The sequence below is a fragment of the Arvicola amphibius genome, chromosome 1, assembly GCF_903992535.2.
Source record: "Arvicola amphibius chromosome 1, mArvAmp1.2, whole genome shotgun sequence".
In the NCBI taxonomy this organism is placed as follows: Eukaryota; Metazoa; Chordata; class Mammalia; order Rodentia; family Cricetidae; genus Arvicola; species Arvicola amphibius.
In genome coordinates this window covers 132,822,926-132,848,199 of record NC_052047.1, presented here as the reverse complement: position 1 = coordinate 132,848,199, position 25,274 = coordinate 132,822,926, and the positions used below count along the sequence as shown (strand labels likewise).

Sequence of the window (25,274 nt, the reverse complement as noted above, 5' to 3'; positions counted from 1 at the left end):
CCCTGTGTTAGTAGACCCAGAGGGTTCAGCCTGGGATGGGAGGCTGAGTCTCCCACCTGATTAAAAATTACAATGATGCTTCCCAAGAGAGCCAGGATGTCTGTAGCAACTGAACACATGGTCCTTGGCTTATAGATGGCAAAAGCCATTCTTCCTAGGCATTATAGGGCTTACTTCCCCCAATCCAGGTCCCACCAATCTCTTCAGGTCTTATAGATACTTTCAAGTCTTATTTGAAAAAGATGTCCAATGGAAAGGCAACAAAGAGCCCATTTTTTAAAAAATAGGCTCATTGGAGGGCAAGCAGCAGCAGAGGGCAAGCAGCAGCTCTCCTTCCGGGGCCTCCTGCAGCCTGCTGCCCTATGTGGCCCCTGAGTTAAAGAGACATCAGCAGGTAGAAACAAATGCTGTAGATTCTGAAGGGTGTATATCCCAACTAATCCAAAGGCAATGCCTATGCTAACCAGGGAAGAGTTTGGCCACCAACAGGAAGGTAGCCAGGCCTGCTGCTTCTCTACAGAACTTCCCATATTCCCCTGGAGTTGAAAGGTCATCATTAGCTAAACATAAAACTTCAAGTCCCTGATTTATTAAGGCGATAGATCAAGGATTTTGTGGGTTCAGGGATAAGGAGATGATACAGCCACAGAGGCTGCAGAAAGGAAATGTATATCCTGCCTGCTTGGAGAAACAGCCACAAAAAATGGTGTCATTATAGCGACAAGGGGCAGGATGAGGGCAGCTGGGGCTTTTCCCAGGCACAGGCAGGACCAGAAGTCACAGCAATGCACACACACTCTGAATCCTCGCCACCTCCCTCCTTGAACTTACGTCTTCAGGGGCGTCTTCTTCTTCTTGGCGGGCTTATTCAACCCATCCCCGTCCGCTTCGACGGTGCTGGCTGGGATCTCAAAAGAGGCTGGGGATTTAGAAGGTGAGCTGGGGGTCTTAGAGGATGTCTTAAAGGGGTCAAGGGACTCTTCACAGGCATCAGGGTCAAAGTTGTACGACTGTTGGGGCAGTTTGGGAGAGTCTTGCATTTTTGAGGTGGAGGAGAAAGGGTTAAAGTTGGGGTCATCCCACTTGTCTATATCAAAGGTGTAGGTACCTTTAGCAATGGGGATGTCATTGGGTTCAGTAGGGGACCTTGGAGGTGAGGCAGGAGTGTTGTCAAGTTTCTCAGGTGTCTTTTTCATCTTTGGCCTCCTTAGGGGCATTTTGGCAACTGGCTTCTTGCCTATCTTTTTGGTGGGAGGGGCGTTTTCCTGCTGACTGTCCCAGTTACCCTTGTCCTCAGAGTAGTCAAACTCCAGCCTCACTGAGAGTCCTTTGGCAGGCAAGTCCTCCTGCCCCCCACTCTCTGACAGGGTCACCTCCACTGCCTCAGGGGCTGTGGTAAGAGGCACTGATTTCCTCCCCACAGGGGGTGAGTTCTGCACTCTGCCACCTCCAGAAACTGGAGGGTTGCCGTCTTCTGCCCTCTCCAAAGTCAAAGGACAGGTGGCTGTGGGCACAGGGGTGGGCTCCAGGGGTGTCTCTTCTGACAAGGTGCACCCAGTGCTCTCAGGTGTGGCCGGCTCCGTCTTTGTCTCTGGTGAAAAGTGTTCCTCACTGGGGACTGGACTCTCTTCACCTGGCTCCTGCTGGGTCTCCTTCACTGGAGGGGTGTCTGTGGGTTTCTTGGTGGCCTGTTTCTTCTTTAAGGAAGGTGGCCGTGTTTTTTTAGTTCTCTTGAGGGTGCTGGACGCACTGTTGGATCCAGTACCACATGCATCTGTGGCAAGGGCCCCAGTTTCGGGGCTGCCCGGGCAGGAAGCACCGTCAAAATCACTGGCTTGCAGGCTGAGCGAGCGGGACAGCGTGGACTTGGAAGGGGGCACGGATTCGGTGGATTTCCTCCGCGTGCTCACCTTACACTCCTGACCCTTGTAGTCGGCAGAGCATGGCTCCACGCTCTGAAAGTTGTCCACCAGCTCGATGCTGTCGAAGTCTAAGTTGTAAGTTCCGCTGCTGGCTATCGGCTTGTCTTCATCGAACACGGCCGAGGAGGAGTGCGGAGGACGGAAAGGGCTTCCTTCCACGGAGTCGCTGCGAGGGCCATCGGGAACCACAGCCGGCTCAGAACTGCATCCTGAGGAAATGGAGACAAAGCGGTCACCTAAAGACACAGGACATTTGAGAGCACTTCTCACTCTGTACCAGATGCCCACTCTGCAGAGCAGAGGTTGATAAACTCTGAAAACAGGCATCCCGTATGGGCAACAAATCCCGGTTTCATTGCAAGCACTGGCTCCAGACCCTGGGCAGGTTTCCCTCAGTTCCCTCATTGGTATAATGGGAGCCAATCAGAAAAGAGATAAAGGCTTGCTGTAGATCATTGTCCTCATAGCCTATCAGCCATTACCATGGCCACCAAAGCATTCGTTGACTCCTACTTACAAGACACTCTCAAGATCAGGCCTGATGACAGTCCTCATAAAGAAGGGTTTGCAGAGGGTCATTAGACCCTAACCTGAGAGTCCCATCACTCCTTCCTATACACACCCAAGCAGGGTATGGTCTCATTGTAGAGCGTGGAACGCCAGCTGAAGGGAGGGCTATCTTTGTAGCTATGGAGAAACTGTCATCCATGCTGAGGTGACTTTCTGTGGTATGGCTGTTTTGGGGTTACCCACACTCTGTAAGTAAGTCCACGCTGGACTCTAGAGGAATGGTACTTTAGTCCGTCATTAGTGTCCTATTTGGTTTGTAATCTTACCAAGAAAGTCACGAAACAAAGAGAAAGCGTCTTAGACAGAAAGGGCTGTGTGTGCAAAGGCCCTGGGGTAGGAGAACCCTGGGGGATTATAAAAATAATGATGGGGCTGACGCTGTTGAAGCCAGACAGGAGCAAGACAGGAAACAGAGAAGGCAAGCAAAAAATAGTCAACCTTTGGTATGTAAATTAAATATGGTCACAGTCAACTCTGATCCCAATTGCTTAGACGCTGAGAAGAATGTGCAAGGCTTTATGTGAGGTGCACTGAGCAGGACTGAGCTAGCCCTCCCCCACCTGCCCCTCCCCCACCCACCTGCCCGCCTGCCTTGCTCTGGCTTTGCCTCCTGTCCATTCTCCATCCTCTCCTCCCAGCTTTTTACCTCCTCCAACCCTGCTAGCCAAGGAGGCTGCTCCTATCTTCCAACATGCTCAGGGACAGCAATGTCAGCCAAAGGACGCCCAACGATCTCACTGCCCCACTGCTCGCAGGGAACCCACCAGCCTTGCAGGGACTTCTGGGCTCCCAGCTGTACTGCCAGAAAAGGGAAAACCCTGTCCTGTGGTCTGCAGAAGGCAGAACACGGACAGAACTGGGACCGTGAACTGTGCACATGGACGGACATGATGGCGCATTAGCCCCTCTCCCCAGGTAAGCTTCCAGCTCAAGTCCGGGAAGCCATTATACTTGAGTTTCAGATAAATGGACAGTTTCGAAGCGAATGTGTCACATGAGATTCAAACTGGCCTGGGTGTCCTGCATCTTTACTTTCTCAATAGCTGTGTTATCCTCCGTCCCAACAACCCAGGTGTGGGAAAGGCTCACAGTCAAATAAGCCAGTCTGTTTCTGTAGAATGCGCCCTACCTCCCTCCACCCTGAGCTGTGGATGCTCTCTGCTGTCGGCGGGGTGGGGTGGGGTCCTTTCATGGTGATTCCTAACTTTGCTCACAGGCAAGCCCTGCAGCTGGATCCCCTGCTGATGAAGTGGGAGACGAGAGCACAAGGAAATGGTGAGCCTCCCAGGTTCAGAAAAGGGCTTGCTTACCTGTTTCCAACCCGGAAAACTTTCCCTCAGAAAGCGTAATAAACATCCCTTGGACTATGAGTACCTGGGGAAGCCTGCCTGTCACTCTAGGAGCCAGAGCTAGCGCCAGGCCTTCCCCTCTTTCCCCTAACCCTAACTCCACTAGGCACACGTGCCCTGAGCATTTGCAGCCTCGGGTCCCAGTTCCCTACCATCTTCAAACACACTTGCTTCCTTCCCATCTCAGAAGGGGTCTCCGCCTCTCTTCCTTCTGAGGTCACTTCCCTTCTCCTCTGGGGCCCTTGGGCCTTCAAGCACAGCTTCTTCCTGTCAGCAGCAACCTCTTCTTCCTGCCCTGTGGCTGCTCTGGGATACTTTGTTCAGAGGTGGAAAACCAGATATACTGGGGGGTAGGGGAGCAGGTACTCTCACATGGATGTTAGCAGCAGGGAGAAGGGCCTCAGTCAGCCCTTCACTCTGCAGACAGACCCTTCAGTGCCAATCTTTCTCTGCGAATCTGCTCCATAGTCTCGGCAGCCTTCAAAGGTCAGTAGTTTTCCCGCATCACGCGACAGTCAGCAGATACTCAGCTTCACATCTGTTCTGTCCTCGCGCCTACTCAGCCTGGCTTTCCTATTCAGAAGTGCTGTTCTCTAATTAAGCCACAGGCAAGGAACCCAGTTTTGCTGCAGTTTCTTATCCCCAGCCCAAAAGATGCTTGGGGAGGGCAATCCCTCATTGTGGGGAGCTAGCCTGTTAGGTGTAAGAATCCTCACCTCATCCTCAGCTTTGACCTACTAGATGTCAGTAGCATCTCCTATCCTAGTGGTGACAAAATGTCTCCAGACATCGTCTCGTCTCCAGGAGGACAACACTCTCCCTAGTCAGGAGTTGCTATTTTACAGACTGGTTCTCAGAGCAGGAGGCTCTCCCCATGGTCCTTTACAAGGTTGGGATGGCCTCTCCATGTCATTGCCATGGGCAAGCCCAGACTTGGAGGGCAAGCATGTCTAGTTGGGTTCCCACTAGATTGCTACAAAGCCATAAAGACTTCATTCTGCATAAAGACTTCATTCATCCTAAGCCTGGGGTGTCTCTGCCTCAAGACTGGGTGACTTCAACAACAGAGAAGAAATGTGTTTCTCATTGTCCTGAGTTCTGAGGCCAAAGTCCACAAAGGAGGTGTCAGCAAGTCTGGTCTCTCCTAGGGCTTTTATCCTTGGCTTTCAAGTGGTCAAGTCTGGCTCTGTTGTCCTTACATTGCCTTTCCTCTGAGTAGATATAGCCTTGATGTCTCCTTTTTCTTTCCTTTTTTTTTGTGCTGCTTTGTTTTTTGAGACAAGATTTCTCTGTGTAGCTTTGGAGCTTGTCTTGAAACTCACCAGGCTGGTCTCGAACTCACAAACATCCACCTCCCTCTGTCTCTGGGGTTAAAGGCTTGCTTGTACCACCATCACTGGCTTGATGTCTCCTCTTGTTATAGGCTCCACCTTAAGACTCCACAAACCTTAATTATCAACTGAAAGGCCCCATCTCTCACACATCACATCAGGAGTGAGGACTTTAATGTGGGGATTTAACAGGTACACAGTCCAGTCTACAACACCAGAGCTGGGCAACAGAGCAGATACGCAATCCAGCCTATAACACCTGTGCTGGGTAAATTACCGTAAGCTAAACAGACGTGTTCAGAAACCAGAGAGAAGTAGAGGAAAAAGTGTCCTGACAGCTGACGTCACCCACCTGAAGTCTCCCTACCTTCAGTGGAGGCCACATTTCTTGGCCTGCTGGAGTGTTTTCCAAGTGACACTTGAGATGGCTAGAGCTGTCCCTCCTGCTCAGTAGTTAACTCTTTCAGGGACAGGAAATGTAAAGGCTAGAGGGAACCCTTGGTGTCCTGACATGCTCAGATTCTCAGCTGACTAATAAATCAAGCCCACAGGAAGCACAGCAACCACCTAAGCACACTAATAAGGAAAAGGTCTCCTCTTTCAGCAGGCTAATGGAGATCAACAGAGCATTACTTGGTCCTCTTGTGGCATTTTGCCAGTGGTTGTATGCTGTGGGACAATAGTCTTCTACCCTGTCACTTATATTGTACTGTTTTAATAAAATGCTGATTGGCCAGTAGCCAGGCAGGAAGTATAGGCAAGGCGACCAGGCAGGAAGTAGAGGTGGGGCAATGAGAACAGGAGAATTCTGGGAAGAGGAAAGACTCAGTCTGCAGTCATCAGCCAGACACAGAGGAAGCAAGATGAGAATGCCTGGCTGATAAAAGGTACCAAGCCATGTGGCTAACACAGACAAGAATTAAGAGTTAATGTAAGTTATAAGAGTTAATAAGAGGGCTGGAGAGATGGCTCAGAGGTTAAGAGCATTGCCTGCTCTTCCAAAGGTCCTGAGTTCAATTCCCAGCAACCACATGGTGGCTCACAACCATCTGTAATGGGGTCTGGTGCCCTCTTCTGGCCTGCAGGCATACACAGAGAGAATATTGTATACATAATAAATAAATATTTTAAAAAAAGAGTTAAGAAGCCTGAGCTAATATGCCGACCAGTTTATAATTAATGTAGACCTCTGTGTATTTCTTTGGGACTGAACGACTGCAGGACCAGGTGGAACAGAAACTTCTGGCAACTATTATGGATAAGAAGCTGCATCAAAACTCCCAGCAGAGTCACAAAGGGAAGTAATAGGTGTGTAGAGGACCAGGGCCTGGCTAGATTCTTGGTTTCCCCACTTAAGTTTCCCTGGGTGAACACGACCACAGTGGGTCACTGAGATCACTGCGCTCTGGTTCCCTCACCTGTCTATGCAGCCACAACCTCTTACCATCTTTCTGACATAAGTTGAGTGGGGCTTTGGACTGGCTTGCAGTGGGCTCATGCATCTCTTGCTCGACAATACCCTCTATCCGCATAACACCTACCGCAGGACAAGAGACCAACACACTCCACCTGGGCTCTTCACCTTACACAAGGGGAACATGTGTGAAGCTACACATCAGAGTCCCCAACAGCTCCACTTGTTCCAGAAAGCTGCATACATATTCACATTCACATCAGGAAGAGTAGGAAAGTCACCTGGCCCAAGTGCTGTGATACCCAGACCCAGCTCTGAAAAGCCCTGATCCTCAACTTGTATGTCCTCAGCCTAAACATCCATGACCCCTCAAATTCCCATGCAGAAATCTCATTCTCAAGGCAAGACCTCTGAGAGGGGATTAGGTCATGGGAAAGAGTGTCCATGGGATTAATACCGCGAGGGAGCTTGTTGGTCCTATCCACCATGTTCTGGCACAGCAGGGTGAGTGCTGTGGGTTAACCTGACCTCCTCCAGATACCAAATCTGAACCCCAGCCTCAGAATCAAAGCAACATACTTCTGTTAGCCACCATCTACTCTGTCTACAGGTAGGCTGGCCAAGGCTGAGGCTGTGCGTTTGGGCAAGCTATTTCATAAATCTGTTGCTGTTGCAAGCCAGGGGTTCTTGTGAGGGTGGAACGGAAGGCCACATGAATGCCCAGCATAGGGCACAGTTGGTGCGAGGAAAAAACAGCCACAGCCCCTCAGATCCTGCCCACGCCAATGACAGCAGCTCCCTGTTCTGCAGTCCATCTCATTACCAGGGGCTTGGGTCATACCTGGGTTTTTCAGAGATGAGAGCAAACGTCAGTGTATATAGAAACAAGCCTCCTGTGGTGACCCAGTGACAGCAGAAGCACTGCTGGCAGCTAATGTTGAGAGACAAGGTCTAAAATCAGAGACCAGAGAGCCTTCTCTTTCCAACAAGGGGAAATGTGTAGGCTCATAGGCCACTGAGCAGCTCCAATCACCATCAAGACCCTCACAGAGCCCTTCTCCAGGCTAGGAGGGCTGCCAGCAAGAATGCACAGACAACTTTGTCACTACCAGAAGATGGCCCAGAAAGGATGGGCAAGGAGCTCACCTCAGCTCTTCCACCATGTACCTAGTTGATCATCTACTCCCTGTTACCTGACCATCCTGTGGGGCTCAGCTCGGGCTGAAGTTCTCGGGACCAGCTGACAGAGCTGCTCAGCACACGGCTGAGTGCCAGTGGGCATAGCAACGACTCAGCGCCTATGAGGCCCGAAGCACCGAGCAGCCATGACACAGACGAGCTGCATGGGAGAGCAGGAAGCTAGAGTTCCCATCCCAGAGTCTGTCACATGCTGCAGGACGAAGGGAAGGTCACGACCTCAAAGGAAGGGAATGCTATTCAAATAAAGGATACTTTGCTCTCCAAGAGGGCCATGAAGCAAACAAAGGCCCTATTACAAGCCTAACACAGGGAAAGTTCATAATCCAAGCTATTATTTTATCAGGTGAAAGACAGGTATGTCTCCCATTGATGGCATGACCTCGTGTTTTACAGAGACTAGAGGGGAGAGATTTCGGGACACGCAGGCTGCTGCCTTCCTTTATACACAGGAAAACTGGACTCCTCAGTAGGGGACAGACGCAAGGTGGGCCTTCCGCATTGTGTCCTTCTGTGCCACGGAGCACAAAAATGAGCACAGGATCCAGCATACAGTAAGAGACCGCTTTGTAAAACAGGTTTCCAGGAGGAAAAGCCATGTTTGTATTGAACAGTCAAAGGTCTTGACTATTATTTCCTGTGGTTCCTGGGACTCCTTTAGTGACATTCCAGGCATTCTGCAGAGGAAAACTGTAAACAATAGATTTTCCCTTCCTGCTCTTTCTTTCCCATGGTTTTCAGAACAAACACTTCTCTCCCCAGGGTGACCCACGCAAGCAGCACAGTGCCTTCTCATGCCTTTGTGGTGCCCCCCACAGGTCTGCAGAATGGATGGGAAGATGGGAGGGCAGCTTCCAACATGTGCAATGAATCAGATAATCCTTTGTACAGACCAAACCAAGGAGGTGGGTGCTTTCTGTAGGCTCAGTCCCCCGTTCAGGTCTCCCGACTGTAATCTCTATGCTGACTGGCTCTCTGCAATTTTCAAAGAAGTGTAAAGTCCCTGTTCAAAGACCCCAAGGGGCGTAGTCAAAGGTTCTGAGGGATTGTGACTCAGCGGCAATCAACATCTCCAACCCCCTCTCCACACAGGCTATCTCTTAAGCCTCTCTAATGGCCATTCTTTTATGAACTGTCATTTAAGTAAGAGATGGGGTTGTGTGTGCTTGTTTTTAAGAATGGAGATGATCCTCTGCTTCATTGAAAAAGAAGTTAAGGAGTGGCTGGCACTGCCATCCCTGTCCTGGGGCAGCTACTGCTTCTTAACAGTTTGCACACCACAGTGACAAAGACTGAGAAGTCAGAACCTGGCAAATTGGAGCTTTTCATTGACATCTGACCGCCAGGGAGTTCCTGCACCACTGTGCCCTGCGCTTCCATCTTGCTCTAATGCTTACTATTTCAGACCGGACTCAACTCATTCACAGCATGGGCTACACTTCAGACTAAATGATGAGGCTCCAAAGCATCATGGCCAGACCTATGGATTTCCCAAAAACAGTGGTGCAATGGGATATACACCTAGTGTGCACTACGATAGACATCCAGTGTGCACTGGGATACACATCTAGTGTGTATAACCCAAGCTCCTATTCACATTCTGTTAGAGACCTCAGAGCTTTCCAAAGTCATTCTCCAGAACAGAAGAACCCCAAGTCAGTCCTGATGGAGCCCATCTGAACACATGGATCCACTTATGCATCGTGCCACTGTCTGTCTCCTCGCTTCAAGCATGGGTGGTATGGAATGGTTCTGATTTGGGCTATTCTGAAGACAGCCTTGAAGGGGATGCAAGGATTGGACATGTTTCAAAGGATGAAAACAGCAAGCGTCTCCACTTATCCCAATAATGGAATTACAGTCAGTAATTACAGCATTCTCGACATGAGGGACCCAGTGGCCCTTAGTTCTTGTCAGGGTCACCTTTGGATCTAACCAACCAGGAAGGAAGCAACAGCAAAGTACAAAATTAATGGGTCACACAACCTAAAAACTGAAGATGATCATAAGAAGCAAATTGACGGTGCCAGTTGGGTATCTCCACAGAAGAGATGCTATGTCACTGTCTAATCTTGTCTCGGCTGGAACAGCCGTTCTAAGATGTGAAACCATCTTGGAGGAAGTTGAGATGATGAAGAAGGGGTACCATAACATTCTTCCAGGTCAGGGTGTTTAGCATCCTCCAAAGTCCGTTGCCTCCACTGCCCTTTGAATCAGTGTACAGTTGCCAGTACGGACCACTGAACGCCTGATTCCAAGCAGACAGAATGGAGGTTGTGTCTGTTTTTGTGTCTAATGTTTAAGATGGGGCAAGACAGATGGTTCAGTGGTGGTAAATAGCTCCAAGCAGCAGTCAGAACACTGGGCAGGAAATCCCGGAAGAGGCACTGAGGGTCACAAAAGAGACCTCCCCCTATGCATGCCTTAATGATGTGTTTGAGCTATAGGTCTACAAAGTGTTTGTTATTCAGCTACTTTCCGCTGAGAACTAGGGGTGAGTTTATAAACACAATATCGAAAGTACCTTTTCATTTTGTGTTAGCACACAAAACAGAGGTAGGAGCACTGAAGTCTCGGATCTGCAAGCAGTTCTCTGGCTCTGCCACCTTAAATCAGTCACCCACCATTCCCCTCTCAGGCCACCATCTGTACAGACTCAGCAGAGGGCACTGGAGGGGAAACGCCAGTCCTGTCGGCCCTCAGTGTGAAGCCCCCATCCCGTGAAAACTGCTCTGCTCTGCTCCCAGCACAAGGCATCCCAGTTGTTCAGCCAAACCTTGGGACTCTAATACTTTCTAAGTCAGTGGCCTGCTTAAACCTCCGGCAGGAAAAATAATCTCATCCAGTTTTGTTTTGTTTGCTGACATTTTTTTTAATTATTAAATTTTTCCCCACGATATTATTGGGCTCTACATTGTTCTCTGCCCCCTTCCCTGCCTCTCTTCCCCTTCCCCCCTTCAATCCTCCCCCAAGGTCCCCATGCTCCCAATTTACTCAGGAGATCTTGTCTTTTTATACTTTCTACTTCCCATGTAGATTAGATCTATGTGAGTCTCTCTTAGGGTTGGCATTATTGTCTAAATTCTCTGGGATTGTGGTTTGTAGGGTGGCTTTCTTTGCTTTATGTTTAAAAAACACCTATGAGTGAGTACATGTGATAATTGTCTTTCTGGGTCTGGGTTATCTCACTCAAAGTAATGTTTTCTAGCTCCATCCATTTTCCTGCAAAATTCAAGCTGTTGTTATTTTTTTCTGCTGTGTAGTACTCCATTGTGTAAATGCACCACATTTTCCTTATCCATTCTTCAGTCGAGGGGCATTTAGGGTTGTTTTCCAGGTTCTGGCCATGACAAAGAAAGCTGCTATGAACATAGTTGAGCACATGTTCTTGTGGCACGATTGAGCATCCTTTAGAGATATACCCAAAAGTGGTATTATTGGGTCTTGAGGAAGATTGTTTCCTAATTTTCTGAGAAATCGCCACACTGACATCCAAAGGGGTTGTACCAGCTTGCATTCCCACCAGCAATGCAGAAGTGTTCCCTTTTCCCCACAACCTCTCCAGTATAAGTTGTCATCAGTGTTTTTGATCATGGCTATTCTTACAGGTATAAGATGGAATCTCAGAGTTGTTTTGATTTGCATTTCTCTGATGACTAAGGATGTTGAACATTTCCTTAAGTGTCTTTTTTTAAAAAAAAAAAAAAAAGTCAACATCAAAACCAAAATGTTATTTTCAGTTACAAAGCACTTGCTTCCTGACCAGGGCAAGAGTGAGCCCAGACTTAGGCCTGTCTTCCTTAACTACCAGCTCCATCCTTGCTAGGGATACCTCCAGCCAGGCTATGGGTGCTCAGCCCGAAGGTCCACATTCTATTCTTGGTTCCTCTGAAGACAAGTAGGCCATCAGGAGGATAGGGTTAGGCCAGGAGAGGAGGTGGACTTTAGAAGTGAATGCCCACAGAACCTAAAGCATGGTCTGCAGGGAGCTGACTCTTGTGTATACTCACCATGGGGGAGGGCTGAGGCCTAAAGGAGGCCAGAGCAGGATCTAAGGATAGAACCATGTGGTTCCCATGGGGTCATTTCTACCTGGCTAAGTCTCTTTTCAGACCTTAAACTTCCCATTAGAGGTGGTGCCAGCTTTTCTGGTATAATGGGGAAGCATGCAGAACAGCATCCATCTGAGATGATCTGTTCCGACTCCCAGTAATGGCCACATCTAAATTGTACTTGAAGGTGCTAATTAACTCCTACGAGGAGAGAAGAGATGTGGGCAAGTGTCAAGTCATCAGGAAACCCAAATGTCCAAGGGTTCATCCTCTACTGACTGACTCTTCTTACTCATGGGCTGACAAGCACCCCCCCCCCCCCCGGGAGAGTTGCCCTTGGAATGCAAGTGTTGAGTGAACTGAGCTGTCTCATGTCAAGATTCATACGGGAGAAGGGGTCTATCACCCAGTTACCTCAACTCTCAAATCTCCCCAAGCCCGCAAGAGCTCAATCAACAGAAACACTTTTAGTACGCACCCAGCACAACCCACTCTGTTTACCCTTAGATGCCCTAAAAACCAGTGAAGTGTAAAACATAGCCAAGAGAAAGGGCATCAACCACTGTGGGCTAAGTGCCAACTCTGTCCTCTAGAGCCAGTGGCTCCTGATATCTGGTTACCTGGTTCTTCTGGGGCTGGTGGAGTGCTGACCTCAGGCTCTGGGGTGACTTCAGGGGGTGGTGGGGGTGGGGCTGGCGGTGCTTTGACAGGGGTCGTTGATTCAGGGGTCTCAAAGGCTTCCTCCGAGTCGGAACTCCTGGCAGAGAGAGATAAGAAACATAGGTAAGACCGCCAAGTAGACATTCTGCTGAGAAGGCATGGCCTTCTTACTCTCCGACAGACAAGTAGATTTGGGGCCGACACTCAATTCAACTGTTGAGACAGGTGTGGAGGTCACCTCAAAGCATGACTTCCAGGAACTCTGCCACTGGCATTAAGATCAAATGATAGGTTCTTTGAATGTAGCTTGAAAGACACATGTCCACCTAGTGACAAATTCATATCCAGTGAGCTCTGTGGATACATTTTGGTGTGTGTTATCTGGCACACTGAGTCAGGCTAAAAGATGGACAGTTTTTAATGTTCACCACGACGGTGCCAGCCCACCTCCAGGATCCTCATCTCGTAAATTCCGTTTGCATTCACTCTCTCCCCACCCCAGTCTGCCATTCTTTCTACCCTCTGCCTTCCCTGTGCTTCTAGGTATTTATTGGTCTCTTCTCCCGGGCTGAAATCACCATGCAGATGGCTGGCCTTGTTCTGCACAGTTCCCAGGGCCTAAAACAGAAGGCAATGAATGACCATGCAGAGTGAATGAGTGAGAGTCAGAAAGCCTGCCAGCGGAGAGCACACCAGCAAGCCACAAAGCACGGCCAGCCACTCCTCAGTGGCGTGGCGATAGCCCTTGGTGGTCCCTAGGGAAGTCTACCTGCAAGGAAGCCTCTTTATGCAGAGACCTGGGCCAAAAGCCCACCAAGGAAAGTTTCTCTTGGTAACAAGAAGTCAGTGGACAAGCCTTCTCCCTTCCTTCTGCCCCAAGCTACTTGATCTCAGCCAGAGGAATAGGCAACCAGTTATAAGTTCTCTTGCTGCCTCTAAGACACAGGGCAGCAGTTCACTGGCTCAGGATGGCCACAGGACCAAGGCCAACCTTACCTGGGAGGACAGACTCTGTGGGGAGCAGCAGCGTGCGGCCCCCATCTCAGAACAGTTCCAATGCACTGATCCCTGGCAAGGAAGGAGGAGACTAACTACCAGGAGGGTGGCCACATAGGACAGCTGAAGATTTATAATCAGGACATGTCGCAGGAGACAGGGCATGTCAGGATTCGGCACACTAGATCACACGGGTATCGCTTAACAGGAGCCTCCTCCAACACTGTGAGAGGCTCCCAACTGCTCAGCTCCACAGGGTCACAGAACTAGTAACCTTGGAAGAAGTCACCATCTTCTAAAGACCGTCAGCTGACCAGCCGAGTGTCAGCAAGCAACAAACCCCTCTGCAGACCATTAGGACCCAGGAAACGAGCCGTTTGATGAGTTCTCTTTAGCACATCTACATCAGGGCTGGAGATGGGGCTCACTAGGAAGTTATTGTCTAACACGCGCAAAAACACGGGCTTAACTCTTAACACAAACCAGGCATAGGGGTCTGAGCCTGTATAATATTAACACTTGAGGTTGAGGTGGGAGGATCAGAAGTTCAAGGTCATCCTCAACTATGTATGTTTGGGACTCAAAGAAATCAACAAAAACATCAGAACTGTTTTTATGGAACCCAACGAGCTAAAGCCAACTTTGTATCGAATTTCACTTGCAAACACTTAATTCTCACAAACACAACACTGATTTCTTTCCCACTCACATATCAATGCTAACAGACCTGGCTTTTGTCTATGGGGAAAATTCAAGCTCCACCCACACTTGGACTGCCGCAGATTGGTGAGGTTTCAAGAGTATGGAAACACAGGGAGGTTACACAAATGAACAGCAGAAAGGAATGAATGTCCTGATCTAGGCCTGGGATGTAGTCCTGGGAACCAGCGCACTCACCCTAGCATCCATACCATAAACGTCAGGGACAACCACGACAAAACACAGTTAACTTGCCTCTTTCTGGAGCTTCCCTGGGCAGCTAGCAGCCTGGAATCCCCACGGCTGCTCACCGCTGCCCATATCCAATGGGTCCATTCCACTGGGGACCACATCTGCCAGGAGCCAAAAGCCATCTCCACGGAAAAACTGCCCCAGTTCCCGCCTATAATGTTCTTGCTCGCATCTCTTGAAACCTAAACTTCTTTCATGGCAGCAACAGAAAAAGAAAGCTGCCCGGGTCCCCCAGCAAGGTATGCCGTGAGCATCTCCTGGGTTCAGAGGCCCCAGGCCGCTTACTCAAGCCGAGATGCAGAGAGAAAGAGAGAGGGACCAAAAGCTTGTCCTGTTGCTTCTGCACCCCTGGGCACTGGCAACTCAAGGCTTTGGAACACAAAGGGCCCTGGTTTTTCTCAGTAGCACAAGTGACAAGGAGGCCGGATGCTCTTGTATCCTAGCTGTGAATTCCAATGAGGTTCCTACTGCAGCAGCTGCCAGCCTGCACACCTGCTCAGAGAGCCACCATTCACCCGGGGCCTCGGGTGGGCAGGGCATGAGGACACCGTGCTCATTGTGCCTCATCATCTTTTTACTATGAACTGTGTGCATCAAAACACCACGGGCCACTGTGGGCCACTTCTGGTGCTGCTGGCCTTGTTTGCATATTTCCACACTGCCTCCCAAGAGCAGAGAGCAAGTTAATTAGAGGAGGCAGACAGCGGCTTTTAAAATTCGCTCTTTCCTCCCTGCTCAGCTTCCCAGGGGCTTAAAAAACTCATGCAAGAGAGAGAATTTCTGTAGTCCGCCCACCACGAGTCTGTGCACAAGAATAAAGCAGCTGGGTAGAGTCCCACTGCTCGAGTCCCACCGCGGTGTGCCTGTTTACTTTTTTTTTTTCACTAACAAAGCACAAATAATTACACAGCTGAGACTCCACACATTTTCATAATGGAAAAAAGGAGGAAATTAATTTGTCACAAATATGTATCAGAAACAGAAAACAGTGTTGCAGTTTGCTAAAACACCTCCAAATTTCAAGAAAATGTTTTCCATGTAAGAAAATACAAGACTTATAATATATATATATATATATATATATGTATGTACATGTGCAATATGTGTAAATACAAGACATTAAACACAAGGCTATAATCAAGACTTTAATATACACATACATATAACACACGCACATGAATGCACACACAGACGTGCATACTTCTATATGAAAAGTACAACAGCTAGCATTTGTGGAACATTTGGTTATGCGTCAGACATCAGCCTAGGTCTATTGTGTATGTACATCGATCTGTCATCTTCAGAACTACAGGCTGGGGATATAGCTCACTTGGTAGAGTGCTCGTCTAGCATGCATAAGGCCCTGCATCCAATTCCCAATTCCCGCCACTGCACATACTAGGCAGGTGGTGTACAAAAACCAAAACAAAGTAACTACAATGGACAACTAGCCGGCCTGATGGAGAACAGGCCTGTTTCACAGACGACACAAGCACAGTCTAGAGAAGCAAGCGGTTTTGCAAGGCTGGGCAGCAGCTAGGAAATGAGAAGAACAAAGCTCAAATCCCAAATCGCCAACCCCTAAAGTGTGCCTTCACTACATCTATGGCTTCCCAACTTCTTTAGCAAGCTCAATGTTTATGTTCTTATTAAATAAAGTCTATCCCAGAGAACAAGTAGGCCATTTAAATGAACTGGTGATCATGACACGGGGGACTGGGGCATACCAGCCACAGCACTATCCCTGCTGATCTTTCTCCTGTTTACACAATGTTAGGGAGAGTCCCACATATCTGAGGGAGGGATTACTAACAGCCCTGTGTGTTTCAGGGTCTATCCTGTGATCACAGATTCTCTGCAAGGCAAACAGGGCAGAGCAGCCATCTAACTGCCCAAGGCAGTTCCTCCACCAGGCACCAGGCAACATCACAGTGAGATTTGCAGATGAGAAGATGGAAATGACAGATTGTCCTAGTCATGGAAACCGGGGCCTGCAGGGCTCCCCAGCTGCGTTAGTACAGTTTAAAATAAAAACATTTCTCAGCATAGCGGGCATAGTTCGGTGGTAGCGCATTTACTTGCCTGGCACATTCAATGCTTGGGGTTCAAGTCCTAGCTACAAGTATACACACACACACACACACACACACACACACACACATGCATATGCACACACGCGCGCGCACACACACATGCACTAAATATGAACCTCTACAGTGCTCTGAGCAGTCTACAAATTGCCTGTTCCACACGCATGACATGCTTCAGGAACTGTCCCCCCAAACAGAGTCAGGGAGAGTGGAAAATGTGGACTTAAGTTCAAGGGCTTGTTTCCCTGCACTTGTGGCTTAGCTCCAACCTCATGGTTTCACTTGTCAAATTATAACAAAATAGTCCAAGATCAGGAGCCACAGATACATGACACACACATTAATTACAAATGTATCCGTAACACATGAACGTGTGTGCATATAACCGAAAAACAAGTGTTTTTAAATAAAGAGGTACTATAGTTTCCCAACATGCCATTAACTGCTTACGTTTTGCTCGAGTTTTACTGGCGAGAATCCAAGGGGTTTTGTTTGTTAGACAGGGGCCTGGTGTCCCAAGGAAACAACCGTGCAATGCAATGTCTCAGCAACACAGAGCATTTTACTTCTGCAGAAGGATGCACAGTTGCTTTAAAATGCACCAGGCAAGCACACCTGAGCACACCCATGGTCCTGCTGGGCTTCTCGTCAAAGTGCAAAGGGTCCTGTGCCTCATGCTGGGCCGTCTGAGCCTGGCCTCACGCTCTTCTCCAGTTGGCTACCTCTACACCTGGCAGGTAAGCCAAGAGTAACTTCCGAGGACAGGATGCAGCATAGAGGGCATACTTCTATCTTAGAAAACTGTTGACTGGGGAGGGGACTTGTGGCAGGTGGTGGTGTCTTTATTAAAGTCTTTAGAGAGACCAGGCTGGCGTCAAATTTGAAGAGAGTTGGGATTAAAGGTGTGTGCCGCCACACCCAGCCCTGCTAATTATTTCATTTAGTCCTTTAATAGAAAAGATGGGACGTTTAATTGACATTTCCCATACAGACCATACAATGCTCTAACTCTGAATCTGAATGAAAAATCAGGACACAGTACTCCATCTTCTCAAACAGGTAAAGAAACAGATGCAGGGAGCTGAGTTACTTAACCCAGTCCCTGGCCCGTTCATAGCAGCCATGGTGTAGCAATACCTGGGCTTCCCTTCAGTAAGCCCTGCCTCCCAGCAAGAGACTCCAAATAACACGTGCCCTGGAAACCTAAGGTTCCCTGTCTGATTACTAAGAATTAGTTCAGAAGCATGGCTCCTGAGGAAAGGGGTTCATCTGCACGTATCTAGGCCAACTCCTCAGAACACTAGATTGCAGTTCCCAACATGACAGCGACCAGGGACTGGATGGAGGGCCCTGGGAACACATATCTGCAAGGAAATGACACGGGGCAAGGCCGCAAGATCCTCATATCAGTCCCACCTTCTGCTCAAAATGGAGCCCTACCATGACATAAACCTTAGCTTCTCACTGCTGCGCTCAACACAAGCGTGGAGCCCATGAGCTCCCCCAAAGTCTCCCTTTTCTGATTCCCTATTCCCTCAAGACCAAGCTCAAGTTAAAACCATGGCTTTAGCCAAAAGCCCCGCTTCAGGGAAGATTAGCCTGGTGAGTCTAGTCCAAAAGACCATCTGCTGTCCCTGGAGAGAGGGAACCTTCCAGAAGCAAAGCTGAGCCTTCACCAGACCAGTCTCTTTCCTTTGCATCTCATGTGGGTAAGCATTTGACGGGTTGGTGTATATTTTTAAAACTGCTGCATACTGGAGTCTATTCATTGAAGGATTCCACTGAATGACAACTTTAGACAGCCCTGTCAACCAAAGCCATCCTGGCCAACACCCACCCACCCACCCATATGAGCACACACAAAGACACACACATAGAGGCACACCCAGAGGCATGCATGCGCACTCCTCTTCCTCCTGCCTAAGACAACTGGGCCAGATGAGTAACTTTCCAGGGAATGACTGACAGGAGATTTCACTTCAGTCTGCCCAATCTGAGTCTGGGCAAGTCATTTGCTCTGCAACGTCATCCTACACAGACAGTAAAGGTGGGACATGATTCCAACATCACCAAATACTAAGATCCCTCTTAGACAGTGTGGTGACTGAGGGACAGACGGTCAGGAGCTGTGGTCCATGAACAAAAGCTGTCACTGGCAGGCCGGACTGCTAGAATTTTCCAAGCTGACACCTATGGTCACCCAGAGAAAAATCATGCAGATGGTGGCGTACGTAGCTCAAGATTCCCAGCACCTGGGGCCTGTTTGGCTCGTGGAGTTGGTTCTATTTTCAGATGCAGGCGGCTATGTGGAGAGGTCAGGAGGGTTCAGAAAAGGGAGAGAGCACAGACAGGTGGGGTAGGGCATCTCTCAGCTCCGGCTCGAGCCAGTGATAAACTGAACACAGCTGAGAGACAGACTCGGCTTCGGGTTGGCCAAGGTAAAAGCGGAATTTATAGCAAGGTTACGGAGCTTATGCAGAGAGAAATGCGAGCTCCAGCCATTTTCTGGATGTTTCAGCCCTCAGCTCAAGGCTTAAATTCTAGGAAGGTAGTTTCAATTGGTCCATCTTCGGTTGTATGCCTATGTCTTAGCTAAGAGAAGGCAGTGGACCTTAGTTAAACAACCCCAAGAGATGAGGCAAACAGAATTCTCCAAAAGGCAGTCAGAAAGGAGAGGGGTTAACGGATAGCCCAGATTGCCCATACACACAACCCCTCCCAGACTCAATGAACAACTGTGCAGCCTTAAGTAAACCACCTGACCACTCAAGCTCTGAATCGTCTATCAAATGGGGATTGTAATAACTCTAAGGAAAAGTCTCCCCATAATTGCTATTTAGAGACAGGAGTGGTGAAGCTAGAAGGAAGTTGTCGGGGGGAGGGGGATCCCCAGAAGCCCTGTTCCTATTTGTGCACCTGACATACTATTGTAAAACTCTGGCCTCAACTTTCATGATAAAGTCTCAATTTAATATAACAGAATGGCTGGGCGGCGGTGGTGGGGCACACCTTTAATCCCAGCAGGGAGACAGAGACAGGCGGATCTCTGTGAGTTCAAGGCCAGTCTGTTCTACAAGAGCTAGTTCCAGGACAGGCTCCAAAGCTACAGAGAAACCCTGTCTCGAAAAACCAAATAAAAAAAAAAAAAAAAAAAAAAAAAAAAGGAATACTTTAAGCCTGAAAGGAGAGACTATCCTAACCCACAGCCAAGGGATGAATCATGGGACCCTGAATAGCCTCACAAAGGCACGATAAGAGGTAGCTGGGAGCTACCACTGTATTTGGAAGCTGTGTCTCCTGAGGTTAAATATCCTGGTGGTGGCTGCAGATAGGTCCTTCCCGCTACACCAGAAATAAGGGCACTATATCATTCCCCCCCATGTACACAGATCTGCTTCTGCAAACACCTCCTTATGACATCACTTACACGACACACACACACACACACACACACACACACTCGACTTTGTGGGCTTGAAAGGAGCAGGGGAAGAGATATCCTAAAGAGATCAGTCAACTACAATTCTGGAGGTAGTTGGGGTACCTCATGAACACGCATTTACCTCATAAATAGTCATAAAAACTCACTAGGATCCACAGCGAAGCACTCACCATGCTGCTGCCCTCCTTTGGAACAGCTGTTCTTTACTAGATACATTTCTGCTTGAACGGGCTGGATTTTTCCTTCTAGGAAGACAGTAACCGAGAGCCCCCAGCAATGCAGTTGTAACTCTGACGATGCAAGCACTGGGAACCTGGGGAATGTAATGTGCGAGCCAGCTGGGCACATCTTCTATTTTATTTGGCTAAGGCTACTCAGTTGGTCTTGAAAGAAAATCGGGAGGCTAGAGAAAATGTGGCCAGTGCTTTGGCAGGACAACCGTGGAGAGAATGTCCTGTAGAATAGGAGCGAAGCTGAATCACAGGAGCTCAGCCTTGCTCTTTCTAACGGGGAGACACAACTCAGCCTCCAGGAAAAGGAAGGCAGTGTTTCCAGAACGGAGGAAGCTCCGTGTGGCAATGGGCACAGGCGGGTACATACAAGTGCTGCGCATGCTCAAACGCCCTTCAAAGATACTCCTTTGTCACCGCTCTAGGGACCTCTCAAAAGACACCACCATTCTGGTGGCCCCATGACTGGAGACACAGAATGTCAGAGTTTGGCTCCCAGGCTCATGGTCCCATCATTGGTAGCTGCATCTCGTTAGGACTGGCAGAAAAGCCAGATGATGAGTCAAGACTTGGGAAGAGAGGGCTGTCAGATGGCTCAGCAGGTAAAGGTGCTTGCCGCCAAGGCTGAAGACCCGAGTTCGATCCCTGAAACTCACATGGTGGAACTAGAAAACGGACTCTTACGAGTTGTCTTCTGATCTCCACATATGTACTGTGGATACATGCACACGCACTCACACACATACACGCATGTGCACACACACACATTTTAATAAAAAAAAAAGAAACAGAGAAAAAGGCACTCAGACTGCCCTGTATTTCCTTGCCTTCGTACAATATAGTCTAGAAATCTCACTTTGTTGCTGAAGTAAATTTACATTGGAATCTTTATTTTTGCCTTGAAGAAGTCGCCATTAAACCCAGGGCCTTGTACATATCAAGCAAATGCCCAACCACTGATCTATATTCCCAGTCCCTCAGTCAGAATTTTTACTTTAAATTTAGATTTGCTAAAAATTTAATAAGAGGGGCTGGATGGCTCAATGGTTAGGAGTGCCTCATTTCTCAATACCAAACATCAGACAGCTCCCAACTGCCTGTACCTCTAGCCCCAAGGCATCTGGTGCGCTCTTCTGGCCTCTGTGGGCACTGCACAAACGTGTGTATACACACATGCAGACAAAACACACATTAAAAAAAAAAGAAAGTAAAAATCTAACTGGAAACAAGACACGGACACAAGCAAAAAAAAATGGATATATCACACTGAACTCAGGAAGACAGAAGCTTCTGACAGGTTGCCACCAGTCACAGTTTTCTCAGGGACAAAGGCAGTAATGTCCCACCTGGTCAGAAGCCAGCCACATAGACAGGTGTTCTCACCCACCCACAACGTCATTGGGCCCAGAAAACCTCTCAGCTTAGCCGAGCCGTGTGCACGGAGCTCACGCAGAAAGTGCTTCTGTCCTTTAGGCTCGCCTGGTTTCTGGGAACACACGGAGCTTTCTTTACACACTAGGTCTAGGAGGTTTGGCATCTAGATCGTGAACCCAAATCAAATGAGAAGAGACAAGGTCGCGCTGGAGACCAGCACACGACCACGTGATGAGGGCAGGAACCAGGTCCCGTTGTCAGATTGACACTTACTTCTTTCTCATGCAGCTGAGTGCTGCTGGCAGGCCAGCTGGGAGTGTCTGTTTGACTCACTTGGGTTACTGTCACAAAGGCCTTGAGACAGTGATGCTTGGGGAATTGTGTTTGTTTATTGGAGTTTACTACATGTAATTGAAATCCAAGGTGACTTATCAGCCATCATACCTAAATCACTGGCTATGACGCTGATGGTTTTGTTGCATTAAAACAAACTAGCATATAAGGGACTGAGAATATCTTAGAATTATGAAAATGTGTTCTTCCTGTACCTTATATACCAAATGATGATACATTATTTTAGCCAAAACTTGTCCTAAGTATAACCTGGGCTCACTGCCCTCCCTCTGGCACCTTTAACCTTCACTTCCTTCGTGTGTCTGAAATCCACTGGTTTCTCACGTTCGTGGTCACTGTTCCCACCCCAGGTCTGTTCCCACATCAGCATCCACTCCTGTCCCTGCTGATCATCTGAGAGCAGTTAGCATGAATGGCCTAACGCTGTCTGAACTCAGGGCGAGCCCCCTCACCACAGACAAGGTCAAGTCCTCCAGCAGCTTCATGACTCCTTGCTTGTCCCAACAAATGGTCATCATTACTGTCACCCACGGCCCAGGCCTCCAGGAGGACTTTATTCTCCCTGTCTACCTGGTTCTCCCAAGTATAGGAACCAGCCTGTGCACCTGGCCAGCCTCCATCCCGCCACCAGGGCTCTTCATAGCTCCCTCAGCCTGGAACCCTGACCCCTAGCTCTGTGATGGATGGCCCCGCTCCTTCGCTCTCCGGGTCTGAGCTCCAGTAGGCCTCCTTATCTTGCATCTCAAATACACAGCAGTGCCAGCACTTCTATCTGATTACCTGATTACAGTTCTTACTAAATATTCAAGTGGGATTTGGTGCTTAATTTTACGATTCTTCACCCACAGCTGCTTTAGCGCTCTCTCTCTCTCTCTCTCTCTCTCTCTCTCTCTCTCTCTCTCTCTCTCTCTCTCTCTCTCTCTCTCTCTCTCTCTCTCTCCTCTCTCGTGTGTGTCAAGAGAGGGGTTCAGTAAACTCAGGAATCATAGGTCCAGGTTTTTAAAGAAATTGGAAGCACAAGCTTGCTTTAGGTATCCCCAGCGTGTTAACGGGAAGGATACGCTAATTCTAATTATACAGTTTTAATACTGTAAGGGCTGGTGGGTGAACTCTAGCCCTCCACCTAGCAGTATGTAGAGTACACTATAGCTACAAACACAGCACCATGGCCACTCCAAGTCCCTGATACACAGGAAACTAAGGCCCAAGGCTGGTAACAGCCTGTCCACATTGAGAGCCAAATCTGCAGATGCTCAATTCTATAATTAATAAGCATTGTACAGCTGCATTCCTTAAGCTGTCAGGATTAATATGTGTAATATATACAAGGAAAGTAACTTAATTTATACTTTTATCAGTTTGGAATTTGTAATAAGGGGTCAGAGGCTGAGCTGACTAAGCTGCATTCTGTATGAGAAGAATGTAAAACTACTCCATGACGGGCAATTTCTTAAGAGAAATGTGCATTTCCAGGCATTGGGCAAAACCCATGGGCTGCTTTGCTTCATGTGCTGTTTATGCGAGCCATCTCTTCATTTTCATTATATGCAAAAATAGGAAGGCAAGGGAAAAGGGATTTAACTCCTGCTGCTTCTTATTGATCAAGGGAACTGTTTGCAGACCGGCATAAAATAGGCTCTAACTTTTTCCGCATTTATTTATTTGTGAGTGAGGTACGGGGCACATACCATGGCTCACACACAGAGGTCAGAGGACAACTTGAAGGCGTCACTTCTTCTCCCTGGGTCTCTGGCTTAGGGGAGATACCATTACCCATGGGGCCCTGTCGCCAGGCTGCCTGGAATCGCCAAGGGCAACCAGACAGAAGCTGACCCTGTTATACGCTCCTTAGGATGCAGGGGTTTCCCCTTCTTGTGTTCCCAAGATTGCTAATTGTTCCAGCTCCGCCTTCCAGGGAGGTGCTTGGAGGGCTCTGAAACTATCTGGGCTAGCTTTGGACACGCCTGTAGGTGACGCCAGGCTCGGGAGGACGCTGTGGTCCAGCTCCGTCCCACTCCGTACAGGTGACGCCAGGCTCGGGAGGATGCTGTGGTCTAGCTCCATCCCACTCCGACACGCTTCTCTTTTCACTTTTTTTATAAAACAGAAATCGTTTTCATCTCACGAGAAGCACGTCATTTGTCCAAAAAAAAACCTCTTAGATCTCTCACCCTGACTCACGGGGACTCCGGTGGTCCTTTCAATCGTCTCCCTGCTGCAACATGCAATTTGCTAAAAACCACAGTTTCAGGCAGACTGTCTCATTTGGCAAGCTTAAAGTGGACATCCTTCCCATTAGGGAAATAGCTGAGATTACAGATTCGTGCCCTAGAAGAAAATGGAGTGTGTAGTTTATTTGGGGTTAAAGATGACTAGCCTGGGTCCACGATCTCCACTGAGTCTTAGCTTGAGCTGCTGCCAGACTCTATTTTTCCCTTTGTATGTCTCTTCAGGATACTAGGGCAGAAGGTTCTAAGGGAGGTGGGCATGTGTCAGCGGGCGTGTGTGTGTGTATGTGTGTGTGTGTGTGTGTACAGGCTGAGCTAGACTAGAAGACCCCAGACTGAGCTTTGTCACTGCTCAGGGAGAGCGTCCAACAGGAGGTGACCACAGGAGCTGCTCTCTGTCCTGCTGGCCACTGACATGAATTAAATCTTCAGCAGGGTCTCCTTAGTATGGAGCAGATGTGCGTCTCTGCAGCTTCAGAAACAACTGTATCAAAGGCTCCACCCTACCACTGTCATTTGTGGGAGGCATCATGGGAACTGCTAATTGTTCCTTGTTCTACATTACAGGGAGGTGCCTGGAATGGTCTGGAAGAAAATACTTCTTTCCTCCAGAGGCTAGTTTTGCATTAGGGAGAGCATGTGCACACCTGTAGGCCGTGGCAGATTCTTCCAGAAGAGTGACCTTAAGCTTTCCTGGGGTATAGGGACACTGGCAGAGTAAGCATTAGTCTCTTGGGGAGCTGTGAAGGGCAGAAATGCACAGAGGGCATGCACTGGGGGGTAATGCAGGGTGGGTATGAGGATCAGGCACCCTTTTGTATTTGTATCTGGGCATGCTCAGCTTTGACCATCCGTTCCAGTGGTTCAATCATGTGCTCTAAAGCAAGGCTGGCCACATGACCAGGCGCAGAAGTGTCGTGTGTGGTTTGGTGGTGTCTAAAGAGGTGTATCTGGGCTTCGCCTGTGGCTGTGGTTGCAAATAGAAGATAAAATAAAGGGACTTAAAGAATAAAAAGCAAAAAGAATTTAGGTCTTCTGTGATTGGTGGGTGGGGCTCCACCAGATTAAATGTCACAGAGGCTTTAGAAAACTGGATCTCCCACAGAAACCCCAA

The 25,274-nt window shown here is 48.6% G+C and overlaps 1 protein-coding gene across 1 annotated transcript in view; it reads right to left on the bottom strand.

Annotated features, from left to right (window-relative positions):
- The window catches only part of Tacc2 (transforming acidic coiled-coil containing protein 2), a 194,192-nt gene that overhangs the window by 32,643 nt on the left and 136,275 nt on the right, over window positions 1-25,274 (bottom strand). Inside the window, exons 10-11 of the mRNA XM_042054163.1 lie at window positions 12,456-12,592; window positions 832-2,131 (exon numbers count right to left, since the gene is read on the bottom strand). Coding sequence (XP_041910097.1) covers window positions 832-2,131; window positions 12,456-12,592 — 1,437 coding nt within the window. The remainder of the gene's footprint in view (window positions 1-831; window positions 2,132-12,455; window positions 12,593-25,274) is intronic.